At 42.3% G+C, this 11,143-nt stretch overlaps 1 protein-coding gene across 1 annotated transcript; it reads left to right on the top strand.

The window, feature by feature from the left end:
- The first annotated feature begins 1,174 nt into the window (after positions 1 to 1,174).
- On the top strand, positions 1,175 to 5,571 carry LOC147898147 (BTB/POZ domain-containing protein At4g08455-like). The gene is made up of 2 exons (XM_087379374.1): positions 1,175 to 1,643; positions 4,459 to 5,571. Exons 1-2 carry the CDS (start codon positions 1,245 to 1,247, stop codon positions 4,906 to 4,908), a joined length of 849 nt encoding a protein of 282 aa, XP_087235500.1. The 5' UTR covers positions 1,175 to 1,244; the 3' UTR covers positions 4,909 to 5,571.
- Positions 5,572 to 11,143: the final 5,572 nt, after the last annotated feature.

Below are 11,143 nucleotides of genomic sequence, written 5' to 3'. Positions count from 1 at the left end.
TCCCTCCCACTGAATACTCCTCAACTTCACTTCAAAATCAGGCTCCAAGCCCTCTTGCCCTCCTCTCTCTTCCCTTGGTTGTCTGGTGTGCTTGCATAGCCCTCTCCCTTTTCTTCTCCTCTTTGGGTTATGTTGCCTCCTCCTCCTCCATATTTTGTGAGGCCATGTCTACGAAGGGCATGCTTAATTGGCACATGCAACGCAAAAAATTGGCCCTTGAAAGCAAATTGCCCCATTTGCTCATGGAAGCTAGAGGAATCAAAATTTTTAAATGAGTAGTCAGACATAGTCAGGATTATTTTTCCTAAGTGGGGCCTCATTGCCCTCTCGTCTCACAAGTGCTCTCTACACATTGCATATCCAATATTCCCCACATGTGTGAGTGGCATTTTTTCAAATGAATGTGGGCGACTTAGATTCATGCCTGCAAAATTGCTACCACATGTGCGAGGGTGGGTGCGATTTTGGCTTGGTTTTGTTCATCTTGGGAAATGCGAGGCATGCATCAAGTGTGCAAACTCTAGAGGGAAATTGAGGCTCCCACGATGAGAGCACTCTATCATGTGACGAAGGGCTTGTTCCCACAAGGGTGTGATGCGACGATAATATGGCCACCCTGTGGTGGGAGACGGCGGGATGGTGGCTTGGCCATTCACGCCACATGCAGGGAGGCAGGCACAGTTGAAGCAGTAGTAGGCAAAGCTCGAACGCAACTTTAGGCAGTGGGTTGGTTGGGTATCGCAATCAATGAGAACGAAGCACCTGGGTGGCCAAACGAATCCACTATTTTTTAAAAATGCTCGATTGGCACGCGCAGACCTCGACTCCCATCCCTATTATCCTTCCATGAGTGAACCGAAGAGGGGTTACATCCAGCAGTTGGACGCACATTTATCGGCAGTGGCTCAAGAGGAGTGGGAATGCGCCTTGAGTGGGTGTCAACACTAGAGAGCCGTCCATCGAAGCCCCTTGGCTGCCCATTGGTGCGAACCGGGTCTGGGGTTGGTGCAAGTGGCAAGGAAGGTGTCCAACTCTTGAACGGATGGGTTCATGCCACAGAGAACTCGATGTGGACCGAGGAGTCTAGTCTTAAGGATGATGAAGTGCCAAAATTTTGCATGGTTATAAAATGCTGGAGCAGCTCTTCTTTCTCGTCTTGCTCGTTTTGCTTGGATTGGGTGCTCTTCCCCTCCATCGCCATCGCCATCGCCATCGCCACGGAACTCCCTTACCCCTTGCAGTACATGGAACATCACCCCCTCCACTCCGAATTAGACTTCGACGACATGGAGCTCTTCGACTTATACCATCGCTTCCTCCCCTCCCATCCGCAATTTGCCTACCCTCTTCCTGCCTACCTCCACAGCTCGCAACAACAACAGCAGCAGCTCCTCGGTACTCCCCCCTCCATCGTCTGCCTTTCCTGTAAAGAGACTTACACGCCCCGTGGCGCTGGAACTTGCCGTGAATGCTACGAGGAGGCTTCCGAGACCGAGGAGGTGCTGAAGAAAGAGATCGAAGAGCTCAATGCTCGCATAATGTTTCTGAAGACTTGGGCTCCCGAAGCTATGGGCGAGGATTGCACTGATGTAGTATTGGAAAGCTCCGATGGATCGAAAATCAGAGCTCATCGCGCTGTGCTGGTATTGCTTTTCAAAAAAATTTGTCCTTTATTGGTAGATGAAAGGGCGCCCGTTCTACTTAATTACTCTGATGTTCCAAAGTGAACTCTTCGTACGCCGTTCTAGTAGTTTGGGATGTCGTTATTTGTGCTTGTCTTGGACTGCTTTCTTATCCCTGGTTATTAACTGTACCCCTTATAGCACGCAGACGTGAAGATCCAGCTCCACAAAAACTTGACCAAAAAACCTGAGGGTAAACAAGTTCTTGATGTAGATCATTTTCGCTTTATTAACTTTTCTGTTTAATTCTGTTGGTGGAGTCGCTGTGCTTTGCGCTTTATTGTTCCATTTGTTCTATTTAAACTTCATCTGTCTGACGAACTAGGCTATTCTTCCTCTTTAGGGCGTAAGACATTTAAATGAATGGTATGGCTCTGTGATTGCGCATTCATGCGTACTTTTAAACTTTGATTGACACACGAGCAAGCAAGCTGCCTCTAGATTTTGTTGGCAACGTCAGTTGGCATGGACTAGTAGAAACTATACGAAGCTTGCTGATTCCATTTTGTTTTGCAACCATCCCTGCCGGATTAAAAATTGTCTTCAAAAGATGTAGTTATCGCTGCATTGTAGACTATCGGATTACATTCTTTATGGCAAGATTTGCTGCTCAGTAAGAGAGCTGGTCTAGCCTGCTCCATTGCGAGTCAGGGTGCTTTTGTAACATGCTCTTGGATAGCCATGTTACGGCAGCCTGTGCTAATCCTTTGCCATATAAGGAGGTATCACACCAAGATATTGTACTGAGCCTCTATCTCTAAACCTCGAACGATCTAATTTCGGGATGTATGACTCAGCATCAGAGGAAGCAAGCTTGGGATGCACATGCCTCTAAGCAATGAGAACAAGTTTTGAATTGGGGGTGCAAGAGGTGACTCCACTCTTCAACTTTTCCATGATACTCTTTTCTAACGTGAAATGAATGTAATCACCTTGAGGCTACACAGTCACTCCCAAAAAAAGGTTTGCTGTCTGTGCATATGTTGGAATGTTTCATATCCATCAAAAGATAAACTCTGGTAAGAAAGGAACAATGGATAATTAAGCTCAATCACTCATGCATGCTCCTGCACGCATACACAACATGTTTTGTGTGCATGCACGTGAGCATCCATGAGTGATTGAAATTGCATCGTACTTTAAAAACTCTGACTCTGATACTTGGTTTCAACTATCTAGACAATCTGTATTAGTTCTTTTATTGTTGAAAATTGACAGGTAATTGTTTATAGCTTGAAGCTTATAAGCTATTATCTACATATAGAACTTGCAAGTCTGTAACTATTTATTCATTTCTACCATGCAAACCTTGAGAGTTGAATCTTGAATGCTCAATTGTGAATGAGTTTGATCTAGATATGAAAAGAATAGCTCTACAGCAAATGTGCAGCCTACTGAGCCATCTTGGTGGCAAACCTGAGCTGGATAGTGCTTCAGGCGTTTGATGAGGCAGTTTAGTTCTTGATTCATATATCTATTTTTGGCGGTTCATTTGAATGTGTTCTCTATCTAACGGTCTGCAATGTTATATATGGCGCAGTAAGCCTCTTGGCAGAGCTTCCGGGTATCTTATGACTTCTGACTTGTGTTCGGAGACTACGTGTTATGCAAGCTCAGATCCGAGTTGGTTTCTCCAACTAGTATCAGAGAGAGCCTCTGCTCATTGTTTTAGTTAACAGGATCAGAGCAGCGCTTTGTCCATTTCCAATAGACAACTAGGCAAGCTCATCTTCAATACATATGTGGCCATATCAGAAACGTTTGGGTTTGTTTAAGGCATTCTTACAATTATCTCGGTGGCGAACTACAAACAAAGCTGAACATGAGCAAAGTTCTGATCATCAAGTATGAAAGTTAAAAATTAAAGCAAAGACTCAATTGTCAGGTTGTTGCCGTTTCACATAGATATCTAACTGTAAGCCTAAATGAGATTGAGAATTGCTAAGATCTTAACATCTGCAAAATGATATGCAATTCATTTCACAAGGATGAATTCCTCCCAAAAACGTATTTGGATTGTTTGTACATGAGGTCTCCAAAGTTTGAAAGGCCAGACACAAATCCTAAGTGTAAGTTTATCAAGATCAACTGGCCAAGTCTTTAAAGTTCAAGCGTTGCATGAATTCAGAAAAACATAGAAGTTTGCTGAGAACATAGCACAATTAGTACCCAAGGGAATAATATTGGAATAATGAATACCCTAGAATTATTCAAAATTTATTTTGAAAGAACGTCTGCATTTACAACATTTGTGTGCCTTTTTTTTTTCATATTAATGACCACATTCAGAACGTAAAGCTGATCTTGAAGGCCAAGTGACACCAAACTTTGGCAAGAATACCTGCAAGAGGAGTTCCATTATGGGCACACTGCTGCTCTGCTGGTACTAGATGTGATAAAAAGAAAATGTGGATCAAAATGATGAATCACATGCAAGATATTTGCTTTTGACATGCACTTTGGAGCACGTGTGACCTCAAGTCACCAAATGATGGGATGTGTGAGAAACCCTCCCTCCATTTTCATCTTCTTCTCTGCTAATTGTGCAAGCTTGTGCTAGAACACCTTTTTTTTGGGTGAGGGACAAGGGCTAGTTACTTTAACTTATGGGAGGGGTCTGAGGCGGATCTAACACCACCTAGGCCCTATGGCATTGCTTCGAGAGTTTTCTTTAGAGATAGAGTCACGCACACATAACATGCATGCACGCTTGTATGTATGTATATATTTGTCTAGTCAGGATCTAATTTCGGACCTATTTTATTGTGGCAATCAGGTCAGCCGATCTTCAGTTTTTAAGGGTATGCTGGAGAAGGAAATGGAAGAATGTGGGACTTGTACAATCAAAATTACTGATTTTACCTATGATGCTTTGAGACTTTTTGTACATTACTTGTATACAGCTGAGATCTATCCTGAGTCTTTGGATAAGTGTGCATTTGATCTGTTGGCTCTGGCAGAGAAATATAACATAAAACATTTGAAGTCAGTATGTGAACGATTTATGACGTCAAAGGTCAACAGTGACAATGCATTGGTCAGCTATGAGTATGCCAGTCAGCATGGGGCTAAGACCTTGAAGGAGGCTGCACTCAGCACTGTCCTGGAAAACATCCATGAACTTACTGCGAAGGATGAATACCGAGACCTTGTAAACAGAGATGCAAAGCTGGTAGTGGAGATATTTGAGATCTACCTGGCAAAGCAAAATAAATTAAGCAGTTGAGCAATGTTGATTATTATCTTTAAACACAAAGCATCAACTATGCCGTAGATGTCAATCGGTCATGGAGGTTTGCTACCTTCTCAGTGGTATGATCACAGGTGGCATGAATGGGTTAATGGTTCTGAAATCATGGTCTTCTTTTGGATATCTGGACTATTCTGGGTTTGTGTAGCTGTGTATACGACAAGCTGATGACGTTTGACCCTCTAGCAGTGTGTGACATGGCAGCTTTTCTCTGCTTCCCTAAGGGGCCTATCAAATAGACTCCATAATAGAGCCGCAAGGAACATCTTAGAAGCCTCTCTGAAAAATACCACACGGCAGTTTGTTTTTGTTAAAGATCTGGGCATCTGAAATAAAGCTCAGACATTCTCATCACACATTGAATCGGTTGTTGTGTGGACGCAAGGTGCTTTGCCGTGGTGACCACAGGAAATTTTTGGTGTGGACATCTCTTTATTGATAAATAGCTTGAATCATCATCAGCCACTGTAGTATCCACCTCAGGAATCAGCTTCCTTTGAAAAAAGAGAGTCAAAAATATATGCTTTTCTTAAAAAGCAGCAATTGCTGAGAGACAGGCGGTAATGAATGGGATTGGCGAAAATGTATTTAATCAAAAGGAGGTTGAGGCAGTTTCTGGCCACCGTAGTATCCACTTCAGGAATCAGATTCCTTTTAAAAAAAGGAGATAAAAATATATGTTTTGCTTTTTGCTCCTTTATAAGCAGCAAGTGCTGAGAGAGGCAGTAATCATTGAGATTGGCCAAATATATTTAACCCGAAGGGTTTTGAGGCAGTTTCCAATCCAAATTTAGTGGATGTTGTACTGAACTGGTTTACACGTTTCAAGGAAATATGACCGAATCAGTAAAATGTCTTTCTTTGCTTCTTACAATTGTGCAGGGCTGCAGAGCGTTGGTGACCCAAAATTTCCATTCACTAGACGGACACTCTTAAGATATTTACTTTCAATGGCTAATCTTTAGAATCCAAGGTTGCAATGGGGCAGGGGGTTATTGATGTTCAGGTGTTTGGGCTGTCCTATTGCAACGAATGGCCATGGTTAACCACAGAAATGGAAGGCATGGTATTAATCCTCGTTTTTTATTCCGGGTGGGCCTGTGATCATTTGCATGTGCATGTTGGTATCCATCAATTTATGGCATTGTTTTTTTTAAGAAGTGATTGGGATACTATGGGCACTGTGTAACTGTAATTTATATGTTGTTTTCTTTGTTTGTTATGATGTGTCCTCGTGTTTCTCAAGAGAAAGGTGAAAAAGATTCTAGGATTGTGTACATGTTTTGCTATGGATATATTTAAGTACTTGGATAGTTTGAAAAAGACAAAAAGTCGTTTCATGTCATGAAATTCTTACAATATACTCTAGTTATTTGACACATAAGTCAAGGTATTTTATCAAAAGGACAAGGACATAAGAAGCTCTATAATAGCTTCGAGAAAAGATAAAACCATATTTCATGCAAAATATTTATGAAACTTAGTAAAATTATTATTAATGTAGCTTCATTTCATGTCATTATGCATGTCCTTGCTTGGAATTGATTTACAAGTTCCCATTTTGTATCAAGTGAGTAATATTGCAATTGCATTGTAATGTGGATGATTGTGACCTTTTATAGCATCCTTGCCCTTTTGCATAAGCTAGTAATAGGTCACCATGATCTTGAAAAAATGCAATTAGTATTAGTATGCGTGGGGACCAAAACTCAAATTAAGCTAGTATCGGGCATCTGAATGTGCGACATGTGATTAAGCTAAGGTGTTGGGCTTTTAATCGATGTGCATTCCAGGTTGCCTCGAGAGCCTATATAGAAGGGGGGAAGGGATATGTCTAAGCAATGGAGACAGGGGAAGAGTGGGAGGAAGTGGAGGGGTTGAGGGAGAGGAGAGGAGAGGGAGCTGAGTGAGAGAGGAAGGGGGCTTGAGGGAGAGGAGAGGGAGTAAAATGAGAGAGACGAGGGACAAGGCAGCGAGATGGAGGGAGGGGGAGGAGGGGGTGGCTTGAGTGGAGAAGGGGAGAGGGGGGGCGGCACATAGCTTAGGTTATTTATCGATAATTGCTCATAACTTAGGTTAATTGGTTAATAAGGCGAACGAGAGAGGTAGAATAACATAAAGTGAATAGGTTAGTATAACATTTTTTTTAAATTATAGTATTACTAATTACATGTTAAATGTCATCAATAGTAATTAGAAATATTAATTTATTATCATCATAGTTGGCATTACTAGTATCACCATGCACAAATACCATGCCAATAATTACATGTGAAGCATAATGGTGTAAAAGGCACCTTTGAGTGAGATGCCTTATATGTAGCTCGTGAGAGAATTTGTATGGTGACTTGCAATAATATAGTGTGACATATTGAACAAATTATGGCGAGGAGAAGAATAGAGAGGATGTGAATTGGGAGCCATGGTGGTGGACAGGGTGGTAGTTTGGGATGGGGGGGGGCGTGGGGATGATAGTGGGAGTGGGGGAGTGGAGGAGGAGAGTAAGGAGTTGAGTAGGGATGGGGTCATAAAATATGGGTGCGCAAGGGGGGTGGGAGTGGAGGTGGGGGTGGCAATTGGAGGGGGGGAAATAGAAGTGGGAGTTGGGCAGGAAGGTCAAAGAGGTAAGGAGTGGATTGAGAGGATTGCGCAACCTCACCATGCAAGGATAGGAGTGGGTGTGGGTAGAGGTGGAAGTGGGAGTGCATGAGAGGGGGGTGTGGAGTCGAGAAATGGGGGTGGGAAAGTCATACAAAAAAAAGGTTGAGGTGGGAGTAGGGCTATATGGGGGAGGGTGGGGTTAAATGGAAGTGGAATTTGAATTAAAGGGGAATGGAGTCGGAGGGGAGTGGGAACTGGAAGTAGGGGAGTCAAAGAAGTGTGTAAGGAGTGGAGTGGGAACTGGAAGTAGGGGAGTCAAAGAAGTGTGTAAGGAGTGGAGTGGAGTAGAAGGATCCTGTGGCTGCAACCATAACAATACAACAATATAGAGGTAGCACCTGGTTCTTGACTAAATTATGGTAGAAGAATAAGGAGTAGAGTGGGAGGGTCACCCTAAAAAAGTCAAGGTGGGGGTGGGGATTGAGAGCAAGAGTGGGAGATGGAGGTGGAAGTGGGGGTGGGAGTGGGGAAGAGTGAGGGAGGCACAGATGCAAAGAAGCAAGTAGATCGAATTGGAAGGGGGGAAGTGGGAAGTTAAAGAGGTATGGAGTGGAGTGAGAGTCACATGGACATGGCCGTGCGCAAGGCACAGATGGGAGTGGGAGCGGCTGTATAGTGCAAGTGGAGTGCATGGAAGTGTGACTGGGGGAGTCAAGGAGAAGAGTAAGAAGTAGAGTGGAAAGGTGGCAGAAAAAAGAAGCTAAGATGGAGTGGGAAAGTGAGCAAGGGTGGGAGTAGATGGAGGTGATGGGAGTGACAATGGAGAAGCTTGGGATCAGGGGAGACAAAAAGCAGAGGAGTGAAATTGAAGGTATGTACATGCATTTGTATATGCATGTATATATAGTATGTATATGTATATGTACATGTACATGAACATGGATGTGTATATGTATATGTACATGTACATGAACATGTATATGTACACGCATACGTATATGTATATGTATATGTATATGTGTATGTGTGTGTATGTGTATGTGTATGTACACACAGGTGCATACATGTGCGTGTGCACATGCACGTGTGCACAAAGATAGCACGTCCACATCGGGATATACAAATTTAGAAAGGAAGAAGGTAAGGAGGAGCAAAACTGATGTCATGAGGAAGACGAAAAGCCAAAGGAGTGGATTGATAGGAGTCGAAGAGAACTAAGGGCGGAGGAAGGGGATGACAATAGGAAGGAGGAAAGAAAAGCTATTAAAAGAAAAGGAAATGTGGAGGAAAAGGAGGGCATCACGATATTGGATAGTAAACAAGCATGGCAAGAGGGAATAGAGAGGAGAGAAGGAAGGGCAACATGAGAGTGGAGAGCATAGGAAAGAGAAAGGAGGAGAAGAGGGAGGAAGTCATGGGGGCAAGAAGAGAAGGGACAAATTAGATGATTCAAGTGGTGCTTGATATGCAAGGATTGGGGCATTCATATACGTCTTGATGAAGGGGTTGATTGGGAGGATATATGCACAACATGGACAAAGGGGGGAGGTGTATGCAAGGACAAGGGGGAAGCATGTATTTGAGACTCGGGACAAGAGGGGGGTGTTGGAAAATCAATCAACCTTGCTTACACAAAGAAAAAAAATCTTTTTCCAGAGGGTCCTCGATCTAAAGCTTCTCTCTGATCCTAGATTAACTTATGTACAACATAGAAACACAATGCACACACATAATGTACTTATGGTGGATTCATTACATAAGAGATCCCACCAATTGGTCCTCGATTACACACATCTCACATACATGATCAATGAGCCTCAATCCTTTTGACCACTCCAAAAATGTGCACTGTACAACATCATTGCTAATTGATTGCAATGATAAATACTCTAAGAATTGTGTGGATCTTGCATTGCTCCAATTGAAGTCATTGTTGAATGTGATGAAGTACACAAATTCAACAAGGGATCTTGTGGGCATTGGCCAACAGATGTTAGAGTGAAATAGCTCAAGTGGTTGCAAGACCCAATTCAATGCTATCATTTTACGAATGGAACTTGGTGTTGCTTGCATTCCATGCAAGCCTAATACAGTTCATGTCCATCAATGAATGATGGTAGCCAATCCACCATTATTGATCTATATATATATCATGTCCAAGACTAAATATCCAGCATAAACAAATCTCTCATGCTTAGCATCGAGGATCTCTATCATCTCAAAGTAGCATTTCACTAGCCTTGTAGAGGCCTCCCTCTACCCCTTTGGAAATCACTTCTCTTGTGGATTTGGATCAGATGATAGCATCCTATTTGTGGAAGGCCATGCTCATTCTACTGCTTGAAAGTTGGCTAATGAAAGGTAAGTTGGTAGATGGAACTGGAAGATGGGAATTGGGGGAGTCAAAGAGGAGAGTACGGAGTAGAGAAACATCCTCCCCATGTGTGTACACTTTCCTTTTTATGCGAGTCCCAATAATTGCACAAACCCTACCTGACACTGTTCAAGTGTGTGAGAGAATCACACAGTTATAGCCATGCGAAAGGCATAGATGGGAGTGCGAGTAGGAGTGGGAGTGGGAGTGGTTACAAAGTGTGGGTGGGAGAACATGGAATTGCGAATTGGGATCGAAGTGGGAGTGGGGGAGTCAAGGAGGAGAGTAAGGCATAGAGTGGAGAGGTGGAAAAAAAAAAGCAGCTGAGATGGAGTGGGAAAATGAGCAAGGGTGGGAGTACATGGTCAGGATGGTACCATTTTGGAGTGAGAGTGGGGAACCTTGAGAGTGGGAGAGACAAAAAGTGAAGGATGTGAATTGGAAAGTATGTATATGTATTTGTATATGTATATATATATATGGATATGTATATGCATATGGTTATGTATATGTCTATGCATATGCATATGTATCTGCATATGATATTGATATGTATATGTATATGTACATCTACACGTATGTGCATATGTAAATGTATATGTATATGTATGTGTGAGTGTATGTGTGAGTGTATGTATATGTATATGTGTATGTATAGGTGTTGTGTCTGTGTATGTGTATGTTTATGTGTGTGTGTGTGTGTGTGTGTGTGTGTGCGTGTGTGTGTGTGTGTGTGTGTGTGTGTGTGTGTGTGTGTGTGTGTGTGAAGAACTATGAATCTACAACACTTCTAAGAAAGGTAATAGACCTTCTACAACAAATAATAGTAGAAACATATTTTTACAAATTACCCCAGGATGGAGGACAGAAGAAACTTTAGTCTAGCCTGATATGGAGAAAGTTTTATCTCCATTGAAGCTATAAACAAGCTTCGTATAGAGACCAAGGATTTAATCATATAGATTACCATTTACTGAAATTTAGAAATAGACATCTAGTGGTCCTGATACATGTCTATAGGAATATGACAATAATATGCTTAGTGAAAAAATCATCATACCTTTAGAGTAAGAGACAACAAGGAAGTAGAGTATGAATTTCCTGAGTCTCCACCAAATCACGTCTAAGATCCAAGTGAATCCCTGATTATTTTCCCTTTTCAGAACAAGAAAATTTCATTTATGTATATACCCATGAAAAAATGGTATATGTTTAAGAGGTATATTGGCATTATAC

The sequence above is a fragment of the Dipteris shenzhenensis genome, chromosome 9 (genome assembly GCF_047967505.1).
Source record: "Dipteris shenzhenensis isolate YYH24624 ecotype China chromosome 9, Dip_SZ_1.0, whole genome shotgun sequence".
In the NCBI taxonomy this organism is placed as follows: domain Eukaryota; kingdom Viridiplantae; phylum Streptophyta; class Polypodiopsida; order Gleicheniales; family Dipteridaceae; genus Dipteris; species Dipteris shenzhenensis.
Note: the sequence above shows the minus strand (reverse complement) of the source record. Positions and strands in the feature narration are given on the sequence as shown.

What these genes read in the sequence shown, in the direction of transcription:
- LOC147898147 (XM_087379374.1), top strand. Translation starts at nt 1,245, where the DNA reads ATGGAACATCACCCCCTCCACTCCGAATTAGACTTCGACGACATGGAG. An exon ending in GAGCTCATCGCGCTGTGCTG is followed by an intron (nt 1,644 to 4,458) that starts GTATTGCTTTTC and finishes TGTGGCAATCAG; the next exon opens with GTCAGCCGATCTTCAGTTTT.